The sequence below is a fragment of the Rhinatrema bivittatum genome, chromosome 3, assembly GCF_901001135.1.
Source record: "Rhinatrema bivittatum chromosome 3, aRhiBiv1.1, whole genome shotgun sequence".
In the NCBI taxonomy this organism is placed as follows: Eukaryota; Metazoa; Chordata; class Amphibia; order Gymnophiona; family Rhinatrematidae; genus Rhinatrema; species Rhinatrema bivittatum.
The window spans coordinates 44674208-44702071 of NC_042617.1; the positions used below are offsets into that span (position 1 = coordinate 44674208).

Sequence of the window (27864 nt, forward strand, 5' to 3'; positions counted from 1 at the left end):
TGTATTCAGGAATTGAGTTCCATAGAATAGGTCCTGCAACAGAAAAAGCTCTTTTTCTGGTCAATGCCAAACTTGCAGATTTTATTGTTGGGATTTCCAGCATGCATTTGTCCATAGATCTAAGCTGTCTATTAGGTTTGTATAGTCTCAGCATTGAGCATAGCCATATCGAATTAGGATTATGTATTAAATTATGGATCGTGGACAGAATTTTATATGAAATATGGAATGATATTGGTAGCCAGTGTAAATGATACAGTATAGGTGTAATATGATCTCTGCGCGTAGCATTACATAGCATTCGAGCTGTTGCATTCTGCACAAGTTGCAACGGTTGTAGTGAGATATGAGGCAAACCAAAATATAATGCATTACAGTAATCCAATGTAGACAATATTAAAGCTTGGGTAACAGAACGGAAATATTTTGGTAGTAATAGGGGTTTAAATGTGAATTTTGAAAAAAGATTTTTGCACTACTTCAGAAATGTTTTTGGATAATGATCGGGAATCAATGATCATTCCTAAATTTTTTGCGTATGGTTTAATAGGAATAGGTTGGTTTTCAAATAAGAAAAATTGGGGTGGTTGATAATGTGATTCAGGAACTGTAGATAGATAAATCAATTCTGTTGTAGTAGTGTTTAACTTTAGTCTGTTATGTGATAGCCATGTTTTTATAGTTGATAAATAGAGGTGTAATAGAGAAAATGTTTTTGACCAGGAATCGGCAAATGGAACTATAAATTGTATGTCTGTGTAAATTTTGAAGTTTAAACTTAATCCTGCTAGAAGATGACATAATGGCAAGAGATAGATATTAAATAATACAGCTGAAAGAGCTGAACCTTGAGGTACACCTCTTTTGGTAATGTACCAGTCTGATTTACATTTACCTATCGTGATTCTTTGTGGACGGTTTTAAATGAAAGGAGAACCATTGAAAAGCTGTACCATTTATGCCAATTTGATGAAGATTAGCTAAAAGAATGTCATGATTGAGACATAGGCAGTTAGAGAGAGGAAAATTATGTGCCAGCTAAAGAAGTGTTAGTTTCAGAAATAACACACCTGCTCCTGGTGTAATAAGAGCTGGAAAGTCATAAGAACATAAGAAATTGCCATGCTGGGTCAGACCAAGGGTCCATCAAGCCCAGCATCCTGTTTCCAACAGAGGCCAAACCAGGCCACAAGAACCTGGCAATTACCCAAACACCAAGAAGATCCCATGCTACTGATGCAATTAATAGCAGTGGCTATTCCCTAAGTAAAAAATAACCTATTCTAGACCTCTCATGATCTTAAAGACCTCTATCATATCCCCCCCTCAGCCGTCTCTTCTCCAAGCTGAACAGCCCTAACTTCTTTAGTCTTTCCTCACAGGGGAGCTGTTCCATCCCCTTTTATCATTTTTAGAAGGGAGATTGTTTCATTATACACTGTTCTCATCTTCTTTAACAATTCACTTCAGTTTCATTTCAGTCAGTTTTCTAAGTGGATTCTGTTATCGAATGAACCGATCTTGTATGTGGGGAGGATCTATATAGGGGAGTGGGAAAGCGGCTTGGAAGGTGCCATCCTTTGCCATCTGCTTTAGTATTTTTTGTTTTTCTGTCTGCCAGCATTTCAAAGCCTATAGCTATCTCCCATAGTATAGCAATGGGGATTTGTTTGGAGGCTCTGCTCTCTGAAAATACTAACCCAGTGTTTCAGGTTTTTGAACTAATCTGAGTTGATCACATTTTTTTTCCAGCAAGCCAGAATTTGATCACTTTCTATTCCTTCTTTGAAGAGTTCCTTTGCCTCTGGATGGACAAAAGACAGACACACATGGACCCCTTTTACATGATTATTGCCAACGTTCCATATGTTGGAAAGCATAAATATTAATTATTTTCTGATATTTTATATACTGTATACATTAAGACATGATAGGGGGTATGTTATGTTTTTGTAACTCATCACAGATGCTGAAAGTACTCTTGTTCTGTGCCTCATAAAGCACTTGAGGCATATGTCAGTCTTCTATTACACACCCTGTTGTCTTATTACCCTCTTGTAAACAGATTTAAACATGCACTCTCTGCTTCATGTGACCATGTGCTAAATTTGTTTGCAAAAGTTATGCCATAGGAGGCTCCAACCATTAACAAAACAACTTTAACAATGCTGATTGTAGATTCCTATAAATTATAATTGAGGCAGGTAAATATGTTGTAAGAAAAGATTTTAGTATACATTTTCTCGCACAAAAGCAAGATGTATGCTATTTTCCTGCTACCAATGCATGTTGCAAGTGCAGAAATATACTTCAGTGTGTGTTAACAATCATATATTACTGCTTACATATTGAATCTAAGCAGGCAAAGTTCTGAATAGAGTAGTTGTCCTGTTATAGATGAATTTATCAGACAGTCATTAGTGTTACAGTTATGATTCTACAGTGTTTGTTACAAATGATAACATGAACCATGTAACACTTGAATTTCTTAGGATTCAGTGCTTACATTTCAGTGCTTAGGACCTGATTTTCAAAAGCATTTACGCACTTAAAGGTGAATTTTCAAAGAGATGCACATGCCAAAATGCACACTTGCACATGCACATCTGACTGATTTTATAAACCTGCCAGAGTCGTGCACAAGTACTGATGTGTGAATATCTTGCATCGAGTAAAAGGGTAGAATGGGGGCGGTGCCAATGGATATGCATGTTTATAGCGCAGCAAATGCAGCACACCCAGTTCGTTTCTGCACAAATTTCCTTCTGCTATTGATCAGTGTAAGTCTGAATTAATCTATTTTTGTCCACATATGAAGTCCTTGAGGGGTCTAGGCAAATTGGGGGGGAGTGCAGGCTAAAGAACCAGAAGGGTCTTGATGAGCTAGATATAGACTGGGCAACTGATAGACGAACTGGTTAAACTGGTCATTTCCTTCATGTGTGCATGTTTTACAATTTACTCACTTGTGCATGTAAATGCTAACTATTTCCAGTTGCTCGCATCCATAATTAACGTTAGGAGCGCACACAAAACACACAAGGCTTATTTTATAACCTGTGAATATACCTGTGCACAGGATATAAGATATCAGCGTATGTTGCTGCGTGCCTATATATATATATATTTATTTATTTTATTTATTTATTTAACAACTTTTAATATACCGACGTTCGTGGGGCACATCACGCCGGTTTACAAGTAACTCAGTTAAAGGAGGAAATTACAATGAACAGGGGGCCGGGGGATGGGAGCAGGCCAGAAAGGGGGGGGGGGGGGGGGGGGGGGGTAAGGGGGACAGGAAGAAGAGAGGGAAAGATAGGTAGCATGAGTGAGAGTATAAAAAAACAACCGTTAACATAAGAAATAAAAGGAACTTATTTACAGAAAAAGGAATATTTACATTAGTGACAATTAGCATAGGATTGATTATATCGGACTAAATTGAACAATTTTGTAAAATTGTAGGAAGATAAAGGGGGAAGGGCGGGCAAGGAGAGGCGAAAGGGAAAGCCTTGGGAGGGGGGGAAAAGCCTAAGGAGGGGGGAAAAAGGCCTAAGGGGGGGGAAAAAAGGGAAAGCCTTAGGAGGGGGAAAAATGGAAAAAAGGGAAAGCCTTAGGAGGGGGGGGGGGGGGGGGGAAAGGCGGGTGGGGGGGGGGGATGGAGGCTGGGAATCTGAGTGGGGGGGGGGATTATGTGGGAATGTATAGGTTTGGTTGGATTCGGGGTAGATTATGTGGAAATGTTTAGGTTTGGTTGGTTTCCGGGTAGGCCTTTCTGAAAAGCCACGTTTTTATGCCTTTTTTGAAGGTGGCCAGGCAGGGTTCAAGGCGGAGAAAGGTAGGGAGAGTATTCCAGAGTGAAGGGCCCGCTATGGTAAAGGCCCTTTCTCTCGTGGAGGTGAGATGGGCGATTTTGAGGGAGGGGGTATGTAGGGTACCTGCGTGGGAGGATCTGGTAGGACGGTTGGTTATGCGGAAGTGGGGTGAGTCCTTGAGCCAGGGGTTAGGTTTGTAGAGGAGGTTGTGTAGTATGGTGAGGGTTTTATACTGTATACGGAAAGAAATGGGTAACCAGTGAAGGTCCTTCAGTATGGGGGTGATGTGGTCTCTTTTTCGTGTGTTCGTTAGGATTCTTGCCATGGCGTTCTGCAGGATTTGTAGGGGTTTGATGGTCGACTCTGGAAGGCCAAGGAGGAGGGAATTGCAGTAATCCACTTTGGAAAGGATAGTGGTCTGCAAGACTAGACGGAAATCTTGTGTGTGGAGTAGTGGTTTTAGCTTTTTCATGATGTGAAGCTTGTAAAAGCCTCCCTTAAGAAGGGATTTAATGTGGGCTTTGAAATCGAGGCGCTGGTCAAGTTCGATGCCAAGGTCTCTGACAGTTGGAGATGAGACGTGGGGGGAGGATGTAATATTGGGGAGGGTAAGTTCAGGTTGATTAGATATTATGAGTATCTCAGTTTTAGAAGCATTGAGTTACCCTACCCAAACTGGGTTTTCACATGTAAATGCACTTTACCCATGTAAGTGGGCTTTTGAAAATTGCTACAATATATGCCATTGAATTATCCATAGGATTTACCCACATAAATGCACTTTACTCAGATAAATGACTTTTGAAAATTGCTATAATAGTAGTTATGTTTACACATGTAAATCCTTTTGAAAATTAACCCCCTTAGTTTTCAGTTGTCCTTAGCATTGAATATCTAAATAAGCATCTTTCTCTAATTTTAGTAATTATTTTACTGTAAACATTTATTATATAATCAGCACTTTTCTATAATTGGAACAGTTCTGTTTATTGTCCATTTCTTGTATTTACATGTGTATAATTTGTTAGCTTATTTCATTTTTAGTTCAGGAAAAGACATTGTTTTAGTATTCTGTAATTCTCCTACTTTGACTGGTCATGATATTACTTATTGCTGATTGCAGTTTTTGAAATTTGTTTCATTCACGCTACACTACCAGTATGTTTTCTCCTTTGTAGATTTAATATAGTCTCCTCACAAGAAAATATGTTGTCTCTCTTATAGTTCAGAACTCAATTATCTACTTCTCCTAAGAATTACCTTTCTTTTTCCTTCCCCTTCAGATTAATAGTCCTGGGCCAGGCAACAGTGAGAGAATGATTCCCTTTTCACAGGATCCCCATCATGAGTAAGTATCATTTGCATTCCTTAATCATCACTATCATCATCTAGGTAATTATTATAGCCTACCTTCATTTCTGAGGGTTTCCCTAAAAAAAATATATATATGTCAAACACACAGATTGGAGAACAAGTTTCATTCACTTATAAAGTAATTGCCACTATATGAAAAAGCATGTGAGAACAAAGCATGCTTGGGATCAGTTTTATTGGAGAAGCAGGTTATCAGCAAGACATAATAGAGATACCAGATGACATGAGTGCACATATGGGGCTAGAACTTTGCATCTTAGAGCAGGGATTTTTTTCAGGAAGTTCTGCCATAGCAAGATTTGATGACTCATGGTTGGGCACAGTAGATAGAAAAGTTTTCTAAACATGAATGAGTTCCAATGAAAAATAGCATTCTAGCACATCCAGGAACTCATGTCCTGAAACTTTGGGTGTGGATAGCACACCATACACAAGTTATTAGACATACACATATAGACAAAGTGATGTCATAAACCTTCTTTTCCATCAAAGTAGGCTAAAAAAAAAGCAAGAATTACAAGAATTGCTGCCTTTGTTGGTTTTCAACCCCTTAGCAGGAGGCATCATTCTATGGTCCAGTTGAGAGAATTAACAGAAAAAGAATTGAGAGGATAAGACAAAATTAATCCTTATTGTTCTGTATACAAGTGTACTTTAAACAGCCTCTTGTTCTTAAGGAATAGGGGTGCATATAAGATATATATACTTCAAAGAATTGATTCATATATTTCAACCCTGAACTGAAACACCAGTATGCCAGGTAGAGCATAGAATGGAAAAAAAAGGATGCTCATGTTTTCTTTGTACTACCTGCTGTGACACAGTACTTGAAATTTTAAATAATGTCCATGTATTTCTGTACAGCTTTGCAATAGTATTACAATAGTAAATAAGGATATCATATATAGATTGCACATTTCTCATTCTCCCTAAATGTAATCATTATTGAATCAAGTCTTCACCATAATACTGAAAACATTAGATGACTGCTGAGCAGGAAGTGAGTTTATGAAAAGCAGTGATACTGGAAATTTTGTAGACTTTTCCATGAGTACTATCCACAATGTAAGCAGAAATTCTGCTGATATTTTTTTATGGAACTTTGAGATTGGTAATGATGATAATTGTACAATCACATATTCCTGTTTATAAATTTCTTCTGGAATTTCTAGGCATTGAAAATCTATAGAAATTTCATTTGTGCTCAGGCAGGCCAATCCACACAAGTATGTTATATACCTCTACCAGCAGATGGAGACAGAGTTAAAGCTGACATCATGGACATATAGCCCTGCCCTGATATCAACCTGCCAGTATTCTCCATCTCCAGCAGATGGTGGACATGCATCTCCCTACTAGAGATTGCTTGCAGTGTGTAAAAAAAAAAAAAAAAAAAAAAGGAAAATTTAAGAAAAGGAAACGTTTGATAGCACAGCTTGCCCCCTGAGGTAACACCACTGGGTTCCTCCCTTAGTTGAGTACCTTGAGTCCGGCAGCCTTTACAGGAATGCACTGAAAAAAAAAGTGGTTGAAGGACAAGGGAAGCCCGATATTAAAGCCTTTTGCCTTCTCCCCCTGTAGCCAGAGACCCGTTTGTGCTTTTAGCCAGGGAGGGCTTAGCTCAGCTAAAAACAAAAAAAGAAAAGAAAAGAAAAACGAGGAAAGAGTAGGGAGGTTTTATTTCCCGTCTCGTCCTTACTGGGTCTTCTTCCCTCGGGGCATTGGTGTTTGGTGTCTTTCCCTTCTTCCCTCTCACTTCTTTGGGGAGTTTAGTGAGGTGCGGAGGCAACACAGGCTTGGCTGGTTGAGCAGCCTTTGGCTAGGCCCCACTCACAGGCTTGGTTTCTTCTGGCCATATGTTAGGCCGCAGCGGCTTTTATCGTGCGCTTGCATCTGTGCATTCTCGCCACGCAGCGGTGTAGTGAAATTGGCACGCGTTTATTTATTTTATTTATTTATTTATTTAAATGTTTTATATACCGCACAATGGGGTAGAAGTCTATCAGTCTAGGCCAGGGGTGGACAAGTCCGGTCCTCGAGGGATGCAAACCAGTCAGGTTTTCAGGATACCCCTAATGAATATGCATGAAATAGATTTGCATACAACTGAGGCAGTGTGTATGCAGGTCTCTCTCATGCATATTCATTAAGGATATCCTGAAAACCCGACTGGTTTGCAGCCCTCGAGGACTGGAATTGCCCACCCCTAGTCTAGGCGGTTTACAAAATAAAACATTCATAATTAAAACAATACACCTTACACAAAAGCATACAAGAGTTAAATACATTACAGTGTTTGTTGATAGAAATATAGTACGTTATGTAGTAACATTATTGTAGGTTATATGCATACATGAATAGATAAGTTTTTAGCAGTTTTTTAAATTCCCTTCGGTTTGATGTCAAACGGATATTGTCTGGAAGGGAATTCCATAAAGTAGGTCCTGCTACAGAGAGAGCACGTTTACGTGTTAAGGATAAACTAACTGATTTTATGGATGGAATTTCAAGAATGCACTTATCGAGAGATCGGAGCTGTCTGGTGGGCTTATAAATTCTTAGTAATGAACATAACCATGTAGCGTTCACATTGTATAACAGATTATGTATTATTGACAGTATTTTGTAAGTATTTCGGAATGAAATAGGAAGCCAGTGTAGGTATTGTAGAGTGGGAGTGATATGATCTCTGCATGATAAATTACAGAGCATTCGGGCAGTTGCGTTTTGAACCAATTGTAGTGGGTAAATCATTGATTGTGGTAGGCCAAGATACAGAGAGTTACAATAGTCCAATGCGGATAAAATTAATGCTTGAGTAATTAAACGTAAATCAATTGGAAGTAATAATGGTTTGAGTTTTTTTAACATATGAATTTTAAAAAAGGATTTTTTCACTATTTCAGATATGTTAATATCTATTGCAAGTCTGGAATCGATAATTACTCCTAAGTTTTTTGCATGTTGTTTTATTATAATAGGTTGATTCTCAAATATGAAAGTAGACGGGGGTTGGTGGATTGAGTCTGGGATGGTTGAAAGATAAAGTAACTGTTTTGCTCATGTTCAGTTTTAGCCTGTTATGAGAGAGCCATATTTTTATTGTGGACAAGTATAATTGGAGTAAAGAAAAGGTCTTAAACCAAGACTCTGTGAAAGGAACTGTAAACTGAATATCATCTACATATATTTTGAAATTTAAATCTAAACCAGTAAGAAGGCGGCAGAGGGAGAGTAGTTATAGATTGAAAAGAAGAGCTGAGAGAGCCGAGCCTTAGGGAACGCCCGTCATAGTGGAATACCAATGTGAATGTGAATTGCCCATTTTGATTCTTTGCTGTCTATTTTTATAAATGAGGAAAACCATTGTAAAGCCGAACCTGTAATACCAATCTGAGATAAGTTGGAGCGTAATATGTTATGATTCAGGGTATCAAATGCTGCGGAAATATCTAGCAAAACTAGTATGTAATTGGTGTTAGAGTCAAAACCTCTGATGGTTGTATCAAATGAGGAAATAAGCAGAGATTCTGTACTATGGCCCTTTCTAAAGCCATGTTGATTATTGTGTAAAATATTGTTTTCTTCAATGTATTCGGTAATTTTTTTTTAAATTTAATATTTATTAACTTTTCAATATTCACATAAAGTAAACATTATACAATGTGTAGATTTATGTTCACAAATTAAATTCAGTATCATAAACTTTTCATTTCTTACTCAGTTATATTATTCAAGTTCTCATCTACTATTCCAAGCAATCCTGGGGGAGTTAACATGGCGGTTTACAAGAAATCAAACATACTTTCCCAAAAACATTTAGACCGTCACATGACTGCAGCAGAATTTACTATGCAATGCTACGATTACTCCAGGTTCTGGGGGTTACTAGGCTCAAGAAACTTCTGCAATTGGACAGGCTCAAAGAAAATATACTTCGCATTCAAATGTTTAACACATTTACTGGGATACCTCAGGCTAAAACTGGAACCCATAGCCACTACTTCAGACCTTAAAGATAAAAAAATTCTTACATCTCTCTTGGGTGATATGAGATATATCTGGATAAATCAAGATTTTTTTTTCCCATAATAAACTTCCTCCCTATTTCTCATGAATCTCTTTAGGATCAGATCTCTATCTGCTGAAAAAGTGCATGAAAGAAACAACGTCATTCTCTTTTTAACTTCAGATTCCAATGATAATTCCAAAATCTGAGTTAAATTCAATGGGTTCTCTTCTTCCTGATCCACTTCTTCTGCCTTTTCTCCCTTATTTGGTAGGTAGTACACTCTTGATATCACCGGAAACCCTTCTGAAGGAATGTTCAGTATCTTTATCATATAATCCTTTAACATTTCGTAAGCAGAAATCTTTTATAAATGGAAAGTTCAGTACTCGGAGATTTAAATATTTTGTCTGCTTTTCAATGTTCTCAAGCTTCTTCACATTTATATGTTCCACTCTCAAAATCTCAGTTTGAACATTTTCCACTTTATCCATATGTTGTTCTATCCCATGCAATTTGTTAACTTGTTCCATCATAGTTCTCTCAATTTTCTCAATCCTGTTATTAGATTCCAGTGTAATATTGGTCAAATTAATAACAGCTCTTTCCAACCCCTTCATGGCATGCTACAGGGACTCCATTGTTATCACCTTCAGAGTCTCAGTAGGTGTGTATTTCTCCAGTAGCTGTTTCTGAACCAGTTCTCTCCCCCCCCCCCCCCCCCTGGGGTTTTCCCACTCACAACCTCCCGGATAGCTCTATCCTCTTCGTCTTTGCTGGTTCTGGGTAAGCCACTCGTGTTAGGATTATCAAAGTCAATATTTCCAGGTAATATATGTAACTCTAGAGGACTTACCCCAGCTAACATAGCTTCCGACGGGACCGGAGAGGGGGGGTTATCGGAGTGCCGGGACTTAGTGTAATCTCCTCGGCCAGCAAGGCCGACATCCGCCCTGTGTCGGCGTTTGCAGCGGCCACCTCCACCGGCAATTTTCCTGCTGCATCGGCGGCGAAAAAAGTCTCTATCCTTGTTTGGCCTGCCTCAGAGATCAGCGATGATGAGGCCACTGCTTCCCTGAGCTTGGCCTTTCTTTTAGAATGTGGCATTTTCTGAAAGAAGAAATTTTTTGAAGAATACGGGGAGAGAGCATTTCACCAGCCTTTCACGTGGCGGCCATCTTGGATCTCCCTGAATGTATTCAGTAATTTGATGTAGTACAACGGATTCTATAATTTTTGCGATAGATGGTAGTGATGCAATTGGTCGAGAGTTAGTTAGATCCGAGGAATCATGGTTAAGATAGGTAAGATAGATGTTTGTTTTAAAAAGTCAGGGAAGATGCCTTGAGATAGAGGCATTTACCAGATTTGATATTGATGGGGCAATCTGATCTTTTATATCTTTGAGTAGAAAACCAGAACAAGAATTAAAAGGGCTATTTGAAGGTTTTGATTTAGATAAAATGTTAATGTTAATGTTTGTGGTAAGGTATTTTTTGGAATAGGTAATGAATCAAATTCTATTGAGATATATTCTGTTTTGTTCCTAAAAAATGATGCAATTTTATTGTCATCGGAAGTTGTGAAAGATGGTGTGTCTTGTATCGTAGTTAAATCTTTTACAATTGAAAACAGTATTTTGGGATTGCCATTCGCACTTTTAATTTTCGTTGTATAAAAAGCTTTTTTGGTGTTGATTATTTCTTATATTTTTGCAAGTATGTATAATATTCCTGTTTACGTACTGGAAGAAAATTTTTTCACCATCTATGCTCTAAATTGTGAAGTTTTCTTTTAATGGTCTTTAGTGAATCATTGTATCATGCAGCAGTTTTTTTTTACAGAGGGTTTCATTGGTTTTAAAGGAGCAATTAAATATAATGTATCTGTTATGGATTTATTCCAATAAGTTAGCATTTCAGTAGCATCAGAGTATGGATTCTGATTAATTGATGGTATTAAAGCATTAAGAAAGAATTCAGTATTGATCTTTTTACGACGTAATATTGTTGTGGTATATTGGGAGCCATTAACATTATTTTTGTTTGTCATTTTAATTTTGCCTGTAGCTTTTATTAGGTAATGATCAGACCATGGTACGAGGGTAATATCAGAGGTAAGATCAATAGCAGATTGATTATAGTAAATTTGGTCCAAGGTATTACCTAATCTGTGAGTTGGATCTTTCAACAAGGAAGTAAAATTTAAACCATTTAAAGCATCTGTGAGATTTGTTTGTGTGGAATTATATTGTGTTTTGTTAAAGTGTAAATTAAAGTCACCAGCAATTATTGTACTTGATAGATCACAAGGTAATGTAACTATAGTTTCTAAAAGTAGAAATAGTTGAGTATGAAGTGTTCCTGGAGGGCTATAAATTAAGCATATATTCACTGTTAGTGGTAACTAATAAAATTTCTATTCTTGACTCTCTTATGGTAATAGCTTTTTTACTTGGGGATAATGTTGATCTAAGTATTGCCAATAGTCCTCCGCCTCTCCAGTCAGCACGAGGTTGAGATATAGGCGTGTATCCATCAGGGCATAAATTATTTAATGTCACAGTATCATGGTCGTAGAACCATGTTTCAGTAAGTAAAATTATATCTGCAGACGTAGTTGTTATTAAATCATGAATAATGGGTGTTTTTTTTTCTAATGGATTGAATATTAATTAATAGGATTGTTACTGTTGTAAACATAATGGTATGAAGGCTTGGTTGCAGATTGTGTGGCATTATTGAAGTTACTTGCCGGTATCTTGGTTGGACGAATTTTGCTTGTAAGGGTCCATATCTTCCTTTACCAAATATTGTAGGAATATTCATTGTTTTGTTTGTGTAGAAACCTAGGACTATCTGTAAGAAATATCTGGAAAGAAAAAATAGAATTAGGAGGAGGGGAGGACACTCAAAGGCGCGCGAAGGGGCGTGCCCCTTTGTTGTGCTCCTTCGTGTGCGTGACGCCCCGGCGCGCGCGCCTCCGGCGTTGCGCTGTGGCCCTTAAGCGGACATCTCCGGGTGACGGAGGTAGGGCGGGGTAAGACCCGCGCGGCTTAAGGGAGGGTAGATGATGGCAGAAAACCCAAAGTTAGTAGCGCAGCGATTTAAAGCAGAGATGAGACTCCCGCCCTTAAGCTGGGAGCTGTAACGTGGGTCCAAGGAGGAAAAACAAGGTAAATCCAGCGTTGCGCTGCGGCCCTTAAGCCGACGACTCCGGGTGACGTTGGAGGTAGGGTGGGGTAAGACCCACGCGGCTTAAGGGAGGGTAGATGATGGCAGAAAACCCAAAGTTAGTAGCGCAGCGATTTAAAGCAGAGATGAGACTCCCGCCCTTAAGCTGGGAGCTGTAACGTGGGTCCAAGGAGGAAAAACAAGGTGAATCTGGTGTTGCGCTGCGGCCCTTAAGCCGACGCCTCCAGGTGACGGAGGTAGAGCGGGGTAAGACCTGCGCGGCTTATGGGAGGGTAGATTCCTATTTGTGTGCACAAGGCCTCGGCCTATGTTTGTGCGCGTACTTCTTTGGCCTGCCAGTGAGTGCATATTGAGCACATAACTGGGCGTGTAGTTGAGCACGTATCTTATTTTGAGCGCGCAGCAAACCGGTTCAGGGCAACATGTTGCCAATGACAAAGAAGACTAAGTGCTTAGATATCTGTGCTGCTTGCCATATAAGGGCAATACATATTGTCTTATAAGGGCAATACAGCCAGGGCTTTCTGTGAGTCTGTCAGTGCTGCCTGGATGCATTAGGTGATTAGCCTCCTACTGATTTTGCCGATGCTGGTCCAACCCCTTGGTCAGAGGGGAGTGGAGCTGAGGACGTCACAACAAGGGTGTCTTCTTCTTCGGTTCATCCGATGGCAGAGTCGTCTTCAGTGGATACTCTGTTAGAGTTCAACAGATTTCTGCCTATATAGATCCATCCTCCTTTTCCTGGGTGGAATATTTCCAGGGACTACGGACTTTTCTGCAGGGGCACCCATCAGAGATGGTGATGCCATTTAAATGAGGGTCACATACTCGGGGTCCCCACTTTTCCACCACTTCATGCAAGTGCAGCTGTCCATGGTGATATTCTGGAGGATGTGGATAAAGATGACTCTGGTGATTTGGGGTTCTCCCCTATGGAAGAAGGGGGAATTCCCCAAATTTAGAGCCACATAGAATTCTATTCCATTTCTTTCATAGATTCAGACTCTGAAGACACTTGGTGTGGCTGGGAGTGACTTTATGGATGCACAGAAGAATGCTATATTGGTCACCCTATGCAAAGCATCATGTTTCTTTGCCCTCCTGGATGCAATTCGAGTCGATTGACCTTGAATGGAGTACACCAGAGGCAAGCTTTAAAGGGAGATGCGCTTTAGTGGGTTTGTACCCTTTGGATCTGAAGGCAAGAGAGCATTTGCATTTCCAAAAAGTGGATGCACTGGTGTGTGTTTTGTTACCCAGCAGACTGCCATTCCAACAGAAGGAGGGGCAACTGTAAAGGATGCTCAGGATAGGAGAATTGAAGCTATCATTAAGCAAGCCTTTGAGGCCATGGCAATGACTTTGCAAATTGCTGCTTGTTATTCTCTGGAGGATCGGGCTAGTCTGCGTCTCTTTCAGGAGTCTGAGGGAGCGGGATCAGTTAGCAGATCAATAATTGAACTGGGAGCAACCTTCTTAGCTGATGCGGGCTGTGACCTTGTTGTTTCCGTGATAGTGGCTTGATGTCAGCTGAGGCTGCGGAATTGGTCAGTGGACACAATTTCTACGTCCAATCTCACAAGGTTACCCTTTAAGAGTTCTCTTATTTGGCATTGATTTGGAGAAATTGGCAAATAGATGAGGGGAATCCCAGATCCTTGTTTGCTGGAGGATAAGAAGCTGTCTTTTTCGGGCAAGTGGGCCGCACTAGAGACTAAAGGCATTTTTGTCCTTATAGGCTAGTGACTACGCAGAGATCTCATCCCTTCGGTAGGTCTCAATGCTTTCAACCCAGAAAGCCTTGGAAGGATGCTGTCTCCAGGACTGGAGCTTCTAGATCTTTACAAGTTCGGGCTCAACTGCTGGTGCAGGAGATAGGTGAGCATTTGTCTCCCTTTTATCAGAAGTGAGTCCAGATCACATTGGATCAGTGGGTCCTGAAAGTGATAAGGGGTAGCTATACTCTAGATTTTCTTCACATTCCTCCGGATGCCTTTATGTTCTTTCTGTGCACCTCCCTATAGAAGATGGTGGCAGTGGAGACAAACTAAAGGACACTTTGGGACTTGAAGACTGTAATTCCTGTTCCCAAATTGCAAGAAAATGTGGGCCACTATTCCATTTATTTTGTTGTACCCAAGAAAGAGGGATCCTTTTGATCCATCCTGGATCTCAAAGGTGTCAATCGGCCTTTGTGGGTGAGTCATTTCCGAATGGAGACTGTACACTCCATAATAATGGCAGTACGATCAGGGGAATATCTCATGTCTCTGGATCTGACAGAAGCATATCTGCATATTCCCATTCTCTGGGAACATAGATGGTTCCTGTGGTTTACTGTTCTGAGACGTCATTATCAGTTTCAGGCCCTACCCTTTGGGCTGGTCACTGCACCTAGGACCTTCTCCAAAGTCATGATGGTGGCAGCATCCTTGCGCTGCCACTGATCAATTAAAGGAATTTCCACCAAGGTGGAAATTCCTTTAATTTTGGAATTTTTGCGAGAAGGATTGCATAAGGTCCTGACCTTTAACACCTTAAAGGTTCAAGTGACAGATCTCCCTTGTTATAGGGGATGAGTCAATGGTGGGCCTTTGTCTTCCCATCTGGATGTGTCCCAGTTCTTGAAGGGAATTAAGCATCTTTGTCCTCCCTTGCAACTACTGGTGCCTCTGTGGCACCTTAATCTACTCTTGAATTTCTTGGCAGGTCCTACCTTTTGGCTGCTACATGGCCTTTCCTTGCGGCTGCTTACCGTTTTTCTCATGGCACTCGTTCCACATGTTGGGTTTCTGAACTGCAGTCTGTATCTTGCCATGAGCCTTTTCTGCGTGTGACTCCGGGAGTGGTATAGCTTCGGACTGTGCCTTCCTTTTTTCTAAAAGTAGTTTTGGAGTTTCATTTAAATCAGTCTATTTCCCTGTCCACATTAGACAGGGATAGAGATGGGTATGAATATTGTATTTTGTGTACCTTGGATGTCATGTGGCATCTGATGCAGTGCTTGGAGGTTACTAACTCTGTCCAGAAGTCTGATCGACTGTGCTCCATGGTGGAGGTAAACAGGTTCGCCCTTTAGTTGCGGATGATGCAGAATGTTCCTGTTGTTCTTTGGAGCAGTGGTTCTCAACCTTTTTTTTGGCTGGGACACACCCGACAGATGGTTCTCACATGCGTGACACACTGAACATGTGACCATCACAGGGCTAAATGTAAACATGCACTCTGCATCCACAGGAATCCCCTCAACCCCCAGCAATGAGTACAGAGCAGATTTAGGGCATTACCCTGTACAACTCGCCATACAAAAAAGATATTCTATTTCTGATGACATCCCAGTAAAAGCAAAACAAACTCCTTTTACTACCAGGCACAATAGCCTTCCTTATGAAAAGACAGTAATTTACCACTAATGCTTATCCTATTGAGAAAACACAACAAATAAGATTGATACAAATGCCTAGATGCTAGTAAAATACCTCACCTCGGTCACACACCCTTCACCAAGTACAGAAAATCCTCAATTTATAAATATGGAGACAGAAACTGGAATAGAAAACCAAAAAAGCCACTCTGCATGCAGTGCAAACTTGGAGAAATGGAAAGAGAAATATAGCACCTAACAGACTCTCAGGATTTGCAATAATGCACACAAACTAACCTGCACAAAGTTACACCTGTATTATGGAACACAATCAGTAACAACCCTATTTAAGAAATACAACTATTAAACCAGGCCCTAAACACTAATACATTTCCTATTAGGAAAACAGAATAAGCCAAGCTGCTGTAAAGCCCCACACAGAAATAATTGTAAAGCTATACTAAAAATGTTACAAAACAGCTGCTGAACAGAATAATATCCAACAATTAAAAACGCATAAAAAATTATTAAAACATGTCCAAATATCAATAAAATATTTCAAAACAGCAGACATCACATAATACCCAATAATTAAAATGGCAGTCAATCAAGAAAAATAAATTTAAAAAGCCACCTTTACTTTACACTCTCCAGCAACTCTCCTACTCCTTTCCCTTCCAGACCAATAGCACTCACCAGAAGCAGCAAGGGCTGCTGAAGCTCTGTCCTCACAGTCCTCTTCCTTAGCGCCCACAACCAGTCACACACACACACACTCACTCACACTCACTCTCTCTCACACTCTCACACCAGTCATCTTCCTGACCAGTCTCGGCCTCAATCGCACTCATGACCTCTTATATACAAGCTCTCAGTCACACACAAATACTCTCGCACCCACTCACGCAAACTCTCACACAGGCTTCCATTCATACACACACACACACCAGCTCTCATCCAGGCTTCCATTCACACCAGCTCTCACCCAGGCTTCCATTCACACACACAAGCTCTCACCCAAGCAGCCATTCATACCAGCTCTCACCCAAGCACCCATTCATACCAGCTCTCACCCAGGCACCCATTCACACACACAGACACACTAGCTGTCACCAAAAACTACTTCTTCCTTCACTGCAGGGATGGACTCCAGTTCCACCGCGTCTTTACTCTGGCGGGCCTGCTTTTTTCGCCGCCATGAGAATAGGCTCCCGTGATGGCCTCGGTCAGGGTCGGGTGTCCTCTTCGCCGCCATAGGGATGGGCTCCCGTGGGGGTCGGGTTTCCTCTTTGCCGCTACGATCCCGTGGCGACCTTGCTTTGTCGGGGTTGGGTTTTCCTCTTCACCGCCATGGGAATAGGCTTGCGTGGCAGCTATGCTTCGTCGGAGTTCGACACCGCTATTCCTCCCACCCCCTGGCTAGGCGATGCCTGCCTCACAGACCAATCAAAGGCTTCCTCCCTTCTTCCTACACCCACTGGCAGGCAGAATGAAGGAGGCTTCCCATTGGGCAGTGGAGGTAAGAAGAAAGGAGGCTTCCAATTGGTCCGCGGGGGCTGGAAAAGGAAAGTACAACGGGACAGTGGGACACCAGGAGACGAGACACACCTGTCGGTGTTTGTCAACACACTGGTGTGTCACGACACACCGGTTGAGAGGCGCTGCATTGGAGGACTCGTAAGTGTCTTATCCAGCCCCTCAATTTAGTGAATGGGACACTCCATGACAAGTGGACCAATTTAGAAAATCATCCACGCTTGACCTCCTTCAAATTGAATAACATTTTGTGTGGATGTTCGCTAGGACCTCAAACAAAACTATGGTCTATTTTTTGGCTGGATCTCTATTGGTTCAAGAGCTAGAGACAACTGAATAAAGGTCACTCTTAGAGTACTGTGCTCCATGCAACACAAAACGGCCACTTTGTCCGGGCACTGCAGCCAAACAACCCCTGTTAAGGGCCTGAAAATTTGTGGATTAGTTTCTGGTGCTAAGCTCCTATGCCAAGTTTGGAACCTAACATGAGCTTGCCACTCTCTTTATGGGCCAGCAAACTATGTGAAAAATGTTACAAAAGAAATTTAAGGCCTACTTTGATGCCTCTTTACTCCTGATGTATTCCTTCATTCAGGCCGTAACTAGATCAGTAGTCATGGCCCATGACATCATATAGGATTTACACTAGGAGGCTTTGCAGCCAACAGGAAGCAAAGATGTAGTTACAGAAAGAAGTCACTTTTTTATGCAAATTTTCACCATACTTTGATTTCAAATATCTCTACTGTATAGTTTTTAATTTTTTTTTTCTTTCTAAGGTCATTTGAAAGAGTACCTTTTTTGCTACAAAAGTCAGTTTCATCTTGGACCCAACCTTGCTTTGGTCAGAATTACAGTCCCAAAGACGAGCATCATTTGCATGTGTGAATGCACTATGTTAAAAAGAGATCTTTTGCACCCAACTGTGAAACATGAGCTAGAGTTGTGAAATTTAACAATGCAGCTTGGTTTACTGTGCTTACCACACTTTTAGATATATTTTCATAAATTAGTCATCAAAGTCAGTGCAAAACTTTGTATGCTGATTAGTTACTTTGCATTGGTTAGTGGTGGTTGAGACACTACCAGTTCAGCAAAATTGACAACCCCATCGCCTAGGGTCCACTCCAGACATCCAGACAAGGTACCAGCCATAGGTTTTCAAGCTTTTATTTAAGCACAAACAAGAAAAGGCAAGACACTACATACGAGAATTGCTTAAACTGCAGATTTCACAAAAATTCACATAGTGATTTTTCCTGCCTTGCACATGCTTTTGAATGTCCCATCAATGCATGACAAAGTGGCTTGTGAATAAATGTACTGCCTACCTGAGGAAGTTGTTATAGGTGCATCAAGGGTAGCAATAATGTGCTTGTCTGGAACCAAACAAGTGTCTCTACAGGGCGGCCAGTAAAACGACATGGCAGGACCTTGGGGGTGCAAGAAATTTACCAAAACATCACATTCCTCAGTTGAGACTTTGCATATATGGCCAGTCCACCAGGATTTATCGTAGATGCAAGCTAAATACTGACCAGGTTGGAAGCTGAATACTTGAAGGGCATGAAAATATTCACGTTCATGTTCTAGAACACTTGCAGTGAATGAGGGGATGTCATTCAAAATTTTGCTAATGCAAATTTGAATTGCAACAATGGGCTTGAATTGATGATTTTCACTTGTGTCAGCAGCTATATGACCTTTGCTAAACCTCTCATCCTGAACAGACTAATTGCCACAATGTCCTCCTTTGGCACAAAGAAAAATGTCATACCAGGGACCTAGAGCACATTTCTTAGCATCCAGTCAGATAAATCCAGAACGAGCAGATGGAGACAGAGCAAACTGATGTTACAGTACATATACCCCTGCAGTGACATCAGCCTGCCAGTATTCTATATCTCCAGCAGATGGTGGACATGCATCTCCCTACTGGGGATTGCTTTATTTTGAAAATGGAGAATTAAGGATATTACATTTGCCCCACTCTCCTGCGTTGATACAAAAATGTCCCTCCCACAGTTGAGAATTCCTGAGGTGATTTCTGTGGTCCCTCAGATGAGTGCCTTGGTCTAGTAGCTGGTTTTAGCCTGCATGCACTTAGCTGCTTCAGCAGCTGAAAGACACCAGGTGCAGGAAGCCAAGCGCAGCGGTGATGGCATATGCCCTCTCCCCCTGCAGCTGGAGACAGTCTCTGTACTCAGCCACATAAGGTTGAGCTCAGGTAATTAGATATTTACAGAGATGTAAAACGAGGCTTTTGTAATGTAGGGCTTCCTCCTTTTCCCCGATCTCCGTGCTCAGCACGCTGTTCTAATGTTCGTCCCGCTCCGGGGAGGTCGAGTGATATGGGCAGCTGGACGGGTTGAGCAGCCTCTGTAGGTTAGGCCCCACTCAGGCTTTTTCGCTGTGCACAGAGTGGCATTTCACGTACTTTCTAAAGCTGCCTCTGCAGGATTGTCTCTTCAGAGTGTGCATCTAGCTGTGTATCCAGGTTGTGCTTCCAATTTTTGGCCTTTTGGTAGATCTCAGTCCTTTCATCCCTGACAGCTAAGAAGGGGTGCGGGTTTGGGTAGTGGAACCTCCCGACCCACCCAATGAAGGTTTGCTAACCCAACCCTGGGAACAGGAGATAGGGGGATGCCTCTCTCTCTTCTATCAGAGGTGAGTAGAGTTCACATCGGATCAATGGGTCCTGGAGGTGATGCAAGAAAGATATGCACTGGAGTTTTGCAGTGTTCCTCAGGACGTGTTCATGGTGTCTCCCTGCCACTCACCACAGAAGAAGCAGGCAGTGGAAACTACATTGGCAAGACTCCTCAAGCTGAGGGCTGTGGTTCCAGTGCCCATATCCCAAGAGAATACGGGTGGCTATTCCATTTATTTCATTGTGCCCATGAAGGAGGGCTCCTTTCGTCCCATCCTGGATCTCAAAGGTGTCAACCATCATCAGTGGGTGACGCATTTTCATATGGAAACATTACGCTCGGTAATAATGGCCGTACAGTCTGGGAAATTTCTTACCTCTATGGATCTGTCCAAGGTGTACCTTCATATTCCCATTTAACTAGAGCATCAACACTTTCTGCAGTTCACAGTTCTGGGATACCTTCAGTTTCAGGCCCTGCCCTTTGGTCTGGGCACTGTCCCAAGGACTTTTTCCAAGGTAATAGTGGTAGTGACGGTAGACTTGAGAAAAGATGGGATCTTCGTAAACCTGTATTTGAATGACTGGCTGATTCGAGCCAAGTCGCTGGAAGAGAGCTGCAGTGACCTGCAAGGTGATCTCCCTGTTGCAGGAGCTCAGTTGGGTGATGATCCTGACCAAGAGCAGTCTTCAGCCTGCTCAGTCATTGGAGTATCTCGGGAGTCAGTTCGACAAGAAGCAGGGCAAAGTTTTCCTGCCGGCAGCGTACATTCAGAAGTTGATGAGACAGCTCCATCTGTTACTGAACACTCTGCGCCTGACTGTATGGTCCTACTTGCAAGTAATTAGCTTAATGGCAGTGCCCTGGAATTGGTCCCATGAGCAGAAGACATATGCACCCTCTTCAGCGCTTCCTGCTGTCTCAGTGGAACCCGCAGTCTCAGGACTATTCAATTTGGCTTCTTCTGCCGATGGAAGTCTCCTCCCAACTGCAGTGGTGGCTGCAGGCAGATCATCTTAAGGAAGGGAGTTTCCCTAGTCCCACTGGACTGGCTAGTACTGACAACAGATGCGAGCCACCTTGGTTGGGGAGCTTGCTGTCAAGAGCTGATGCCGCAAGGAATACAGAAGAGTCTCTCTGGAACATCAGTCGACTGGATGGTCCAGTTGGCATGTTTGCAGTTCAGTGACAGGTCAGGGTCGATTGGTCTGGATGATGTTGGACAATGCAATGACTGTGGCTTACATCAATCGGCAGGGAGGAAGCAAGAGCCAGCAAGTGTTGCAGGAAATAAATCAGCTTATGGAATGGGCAGAAGTGCATCTCCAGATGATCTCATCCTCACACATAGCAGGTAAAGACAATGTAAGAGCAGACTTTCTCAGCAGGGAGAGTCTGGACCCAGGAGAATGGGCTTGTCAGATGAGGCATTTCAACTAATTCTGGATCGCTGACAGTGATTTCCACTTGCTTAGAGCTAGAAAGTTCTCAACTTCCTTGGCCTATGTGCGAGTTTGGCGAGTGTTTGAGGCCTGCTGTGAGGATTTAGGTACTCTTCCTCATTTGGCCAAGATCCCAGTCATTTTGTATTTTTTGCAGGATGGTTTGAATAAAGGTTTGGCCCTTAATTCCTTAAAGGTGCAAATAGCTGCTTTCTCTTGTTTCAGGAGCCAGATGAATGGTGGTCCTTGTCAGACAACAGACACTTAATTTTACAGGCATCGGTTTTTGAATCCGCAGACCAGAGGACAATTTTTTTTTTTTTGTATTTTTGGTGCCTCCGACTTAATATCGCTAGGATATTAAGTTGGAGGGTATACAGAAAAGCAGAATTTTCTGCTTTTCTGTATACTTTTCAGGGTTGCTTAGAAATTAACGCCTGCTCTTGGGCTTGGCCACACATTTTACTTTCTGTATTTCGGGCGACTAATAGGCTCATCAAACAGGGGGCTAAACAGTGCGCTCAGCCAAGTGCACCATTCTGTATTTGCCTGAATGTGAGCCCATTGGAGCATCTAGTTGAGATTTTCAAAGGCAACTTTTATGAACAGTCAAAAAGGTGCAAAGTTTTTGTTTTTTAAACATATAGCAAAATGCAAGAGCATTATATTGCATAGATCTCATAACAAGGATTACAATTAGTGACATATTATAAAAAGAGCTGTTGACGTGTAATAGGATATTTGAATCAATCTGAGCCCCGCATATAAATATAATGTTTGGAGCTATGATTAGAAACACATTGGTGACATTAAGTTACACACTCTGAGGGCTTGATATTGAAACAAAGCTAGATAAAAAAAGTTAATCAGATAAGTTAATTCAGCATGGTTATGCTGCTGAATATCCCCGTAAAAATCACTAGTTAGCTGGATACATTTTATCTGGCTAACTTAACTGGGTAAGTCTGAATATTAGGAAAATTAACCTTTTTGGTGCCTTTTAGGATTGGTAATCACCTTTTTGTATTTTTAAATATCTTTCAGCCACACATTTTTCTAGCTCCCAAGCAAGGATGCTGAAGCCCATTGTTTCAAACATACTCATGTTAATCTTAAGAGTCTGAGTGGTTTCCATGTCCAAATATGTTTTTTCAGTCTAAAAATTCTTATTGCAGATACCAAATGAAATTGATCTGTTGCTTTAAAATTTATTTATTTATTTAATGCTTTTCTATACCAACATTCATGACACATGTCATGTCATATCATATCGGTTTACATCGAACAAGGGGAAATACACATTAACTTAAACGTAGCTAGAAAGAGCTGATAGAGATAAGAGAGGAGGTGAGTTAAATGAACAAGGGTTACCAGAAACTTGGAGGGTGGAAGAGAGTGAGGAGCGAAGGAACAGAGAATAGAAGTATATCTAACTCTATTAACAGCGATGAGAGGGGACAAGTGACTGAATAACTTATGGTTTGCTTTAAGGCTTTTCTTGTCATACACAATAATACAGACTTTGATATACCTTAAAGGTATAAATCATGCGCAGGAATCAAAACTTTTCTGATGCATAGGAAGCTGTAGAACTAGGGGTCATGATTTGAAGCTCCTAGGATTTAGACTCTGGAACGATGTCAGAAAATATTTCTTCATGGAATGGTTGGTGGACTCACGGAACAGGTGGTGAAGACAACGGTAATGGAATTCAAAAGGGTATGAGATAAACACAGAGGATCCCTAATGACTAAGGAATGGAAATGAAATAAAGGGGTTACTTATTGCTAATTTTAGATGTAACATTTTTGAATGGGGATAACTTGCATGGAGCGGCAGTTACTACCCTTAACGGATGGGGGAGGGGGACAAGGGCAGCGTTGACCTGAACAGTGCGGCTGTTACTACTCAAGCAACTTGCTGGGCAGACTGGATGAACTTTTTGGATCTTTGTCTACTGGTGTTTATTATGTTACAATATAAATAAATTACATTTTTAATAGTTTTCTAGAGATTTTAATAAAATTGGTAGTTTACAATCACGTATCATCAAAATATGTAGCAAAGCAAATCAATGGTTTCTCATATATCTGAGAAGTGGAAATTAACCTAGCTACAAGGTACATTCTTGCATTCAAATTCAAACTGTTACTCACTTTGTGGATTGCATAAAATATCTCATTAAAATAAAGCATTGCTAAAGGCTACCTTTACTGGTGAACAATAAAACACCCAAAAGCACGCACAGATTGATCATATGACAGCACCTGCTTTAGCTAAGGATATTGTTAAAACTTTCTCTTTTATTTCTCCCACAGCCACTGGTTTAGCCCTGCGGCTAGGAAGGAACATGGCCAGGTAGGAACCACTTTAAACAAGAAGTTAATTTTATGTTAGCAGTATCTGTAAGATGTTAACTATTTTTATTCTGGACTGTTGGATGCTGTGTTGCAAAAGAAATGGATGCTATATTGCAAAAGAAATTGTGTAAAAAAAATAACTACCCTGTGGCCTTATTCTTCATTTACCTAATGGTCTCCATTTTCTGATCAATCCATTGAGAACTGCCCTAGTTAATAAGATGACTGTAAGAATGATTCTACAACAAACTAAAACTGTGTTCTGTAAAGTATCGTAGACTCACCCAAGAACTATAATCAGGGTAATTTAACCTTTTTAACAATGAGATCCTCGCACCAAGAATGAGACTCCACAGGCTAGTGCTAAGGAGGGCAGGGTTAGGTCTGCCATCATAGTTATTTATTTATTTTATTTAACACTTTTTTATACCGACCTTCATAGTAATAACCATATCGGATCGGTTTACATTTAACAGGGGAATAACTGAAACGTAACTAAGTAGATTAAACAATAGAGGTGAATAAGGTAAAGTTACATTCAACAAGGAGTAAGAACTTGGAAGCTTAAGTAGCTGGAAAGAAAGTAAAGGCAAGTAATAATTAAGAAATACAGTAGAGAATATGGGTTAAAGCTTAGGTGCTTTAACCTAGAAGTGCCATAGTCACTTTAACCTAGAAGTGCCATAGTCCATCATTCATGAAGCTCAAAGACCGTCGACCAGATAAGAAAAGGGCAACTAGTGATTGTCTGGGGGATCATTTACCCATTTTTAAGCTTTTAATAGCCCAAGTAACCTCTGCTCCATTAATCTCTTTATCAAGCATCTCTTGTTGCGCTTGGGATAGTTGAGGAAGGTGCCCGGATTGTAAATATTGCTGTATCTGGTCAACTTGTACAGTGGGGTCTGAGGCATACAACTCCTTGTAGAAGCATAAGAAACGTTGTCGTATCTCGCTATTAGTTGTCAACAGTCTCCCCTGCTCATTAATTTTAACTATGTTATTGATAGACATTTGCGACTTGAGTTTACGCGCTAATTGCTTCCCTGCTTTGTTACCCCCCTCATTGTGAATTTGTTTTACCAATTCAAGGCGATGCGCTATCGCAGCCACCTCTAGGCCTTCTAATTGCCTCCTGCAGTGGTCAAGGCTAGCTAAAGTTTTTTCAGAACCTGTCCGTTTATGCCGCTCATGTAATACTCTAATCTGTGATTTTAATTTGTCCTTTTCTGCATTTTTCATCTTTTTAACATGTGTGGCCCTTGATATCAGGATCCCTCTTAGTACCGCTTTAAGACAATCCCATAGATTCATCGGAGTAATTTCCCCGCAGTCATTCTGTTCTAAAAATGCCGAAATCTCCTTCTGAAAAGTTGCTAAAAAGGTTTCATCCTCAAGGAGACTTTCATTAAGTTTCCAATATTGAATGCCCCTATCATAGGTACGCAGGTGTAGTGTGAAACCTATGGGGGCGTGGTCAGACCATGTTATAGAATCAATGAAGGGCTTAGAGACATTATTTATATTAATTTTTTCCACCAATAAAATATCAATTCTAGAGTAGGGCTGATGGGCTCTGGAAAAAAATGTATAGTTTCTAGAATTAGGGTTATGTACCCTCCATGTGTCTAATAGACCATTCTTATGCAGAAAAGCTTTAAATACCTTTCTGTCCTTACCAGAAGCAGTCCCCTGACCCTTAGAATTATCTAATTGAGGATTTAGTGTCAAATTAAAGTCCTCTCCTAGAATGATGGTTCCCTCTGCATGAGATTCTAGAAGATGATCCAACTTATGTATGAAGGAGCCTTGATTATTGTTGGGAGCATAAATATTAAGCAGGGTGTACCTTGCCCTGGCCATATTGATTACTACAAGAATATATCTCCCCTCTGGGTCACGAATACATGCCATTTCTTCAAATATTACATCTTGTGGAGCATATTCCCACCCCAGCATACTTTGTATGTTTCGTGCATGCAGCCCAGTTGGTGATTTGATTATTAGGAATGTAGATAGCAAGATAGCTGGTGGACATAAAGATTGCTTGGTAACTTGCCTGCCCAGTCTGAAGGAGGTGAACCTCATGTGTCACCTAGATATGATTTTAAATAGTGATGGAGAGGAGCTGGCTGACTTGATACATGTGAGCACCAACTACATAGGAAGATGTGGGAGGGAGATTTTGGAAGCCAGATTTAGGCTTAGAAAGTTAAAATCCAGAGCCTTCAGGGTAGCATGCTCTGAAATAGAAACCCTCTAGTCCAAAGTGCAGGAGTGACGGGGGTTGCATCTGTCTCCTAGTGACTGGGGTCTTCTATGGTAACCATGAGGGATCCAGGGTAAATTACTAGGATGGTAACATCTCAGGGGAGGATTAGAGACAGTGTGGATCTTCCTCTCGGGCTGGGGGGGCCCATATAGTGATGTGGCAGGTGGGGTAGGACTCAAGGGAGTTTAGAATATTCAAATAGGTCTTTCCTTCATGAGGAGCCTCACCTGAGGCTTGTGGCCTCTTTAAGATTCTGGCCTGGGGGGACCCCAGGAACATCAGTAGGCACCTTAGAGTGGCAGTGCTGATGTAGGATGTTAGTTCTATCTACTGAGGTGTAGTTAACAAGGAGTAGCGCCGATTGCAAAGTTTATTCATGATATCTTGCTATTCCAGTTCCATAGTAATGAGCTGCTTTGCATAAATTTGCATGCAACATAGTTAATTAACTGGCATATACTTCACCTGATTTACAAATAGCAGATAATAAACACAATTTTAAGACATGATAAATGCAAACATGCAAAAAATAGACCCCTTAGTAAAGAAAATTGGTGATAATATTCCTCATTTTCTAATACAGACTAATGATTCACAGATTTATGGCTACAATATTTTGATTTTCTGAGGACATAAACAGTTCACTGTAGTCATAAGTGATCTTGTGACCATGCTCAGCACTGAATAAACAGCTCTTTCTGAACATTTTGGAAAGGTTCAAAAGACTATACTGCATATGCATGGGAGGTCCCACAATGCCATGTTTTCGTTGGTGGTCTCAGTTTTTCATCCATTGAAGATAGACATGCAAGCTCTCTCAGGCCCATATCTTTGTGGTTTCTTTGTTTTTCTTCATTCTTGAAAAAAAAAAAAAGTAGTTTTGTAGATATATTTTTCAGCAATCATTGTTTTCTTAACTTCAGTGCACTGCTAGCTGACACGAGGGCTAAATTTTTTTCCTTTGTCACAGGCTGTTAGCAGTCCATTTTTTCAGGTTTTCTCCAGTCTAACAATTTGAAGATTTCATCTTCATTTGATTTTGCTGTATCAGTTTTCCTCCCCATGTCTGAGAAGCAAGTCAGCAGTTTCATGTTCTGCTCCATGTGCAATAGAAGATGTCCACTGCCAGCTATCCCAAGGTTTGCTACCAATGTTTGGGGCAAGGTCAAATAGTATCTGAGCAAGGATGTTGCTTTAGGCCTGAAGATCAATTTTCTTGCCAACCTTGCCAAGAAGGAAAATTCCAGTTTTCCTTGTGCACTCCAGATTTCCTTGCAAATCTGGCTTCCTCAGTTTGAACCAGGATCACAGTTTTGAACACTTTAGCACGGAACCTGAGACAGTAAAGGACCCAGCACTGAGCATAGACTGAAGCTTCGTCTCACCTGTATGATGTATCAGCACACTTGTGTGAGAGCACAGAGGCACAAGTGGTTCCGCTGTATCCAAAGTAGCCACATCTGGAAGCGTAGTTAGCCTCCAGTGCTAAGGTATCATTACATTTGTCTCCAGAGGTCCAGTCAAGAACGTTGCACAATGATCTCTAAATAGTCTTGGAGAATCTGTTTCCCAACATGGCCCTGCTTCTGTCACTCAGTCTTCAATGCTGAGTAAGACATGTTTTGAGGAGCGAGTAGTTCAGTTTATCAAAAATACTGAATTTCATCTGTCAGGGAATATGATGCCTCTTAATGTGTTGAGCGATCCTCAGCACTACGCATATCGACACTGATCCACGTTTGGTGCTCAGTCTGTTTCAGTGCCATTTGCACCATGTAAAAGTCAGGAATGTTCAGAGCAGGAAGTCTTTCCTGCACCTTGGCAGTGGCCTTCCTCTGCTTCAG

General features: G+C 41.1%; 1 protein-coding gene across 2 annotated transcripts in view; it reads left to right on the top strand.

Moving 5' to 3' along the window:
- GPATCH2 (G-patch domain containing 2) overlaps positions 1-27864 on the top strand; it is a 424518-nt gene that overhangs the window by 268188 nt on the left and 128466 nt on the right. The window contains exons 6-8 of one of the 2 annotated variants that reach the window (XM_029593187.1): positions 5102-5166; positions 6194-6196; positions 23707-23746. In XM_029593187.1, the coding sequence (XP_029449047.1) occupies positions 5102-5166; positions 6194-6196; positions 23707-23746 (108 nt within the window). The remainder of the gene's footprint in view (positions 1-5101; positions 5167-6193; positions 6197-23706; positions 23747-27864) is intronic. The other variant, XM_029593188.1, reaches the window with a different exon arrangement.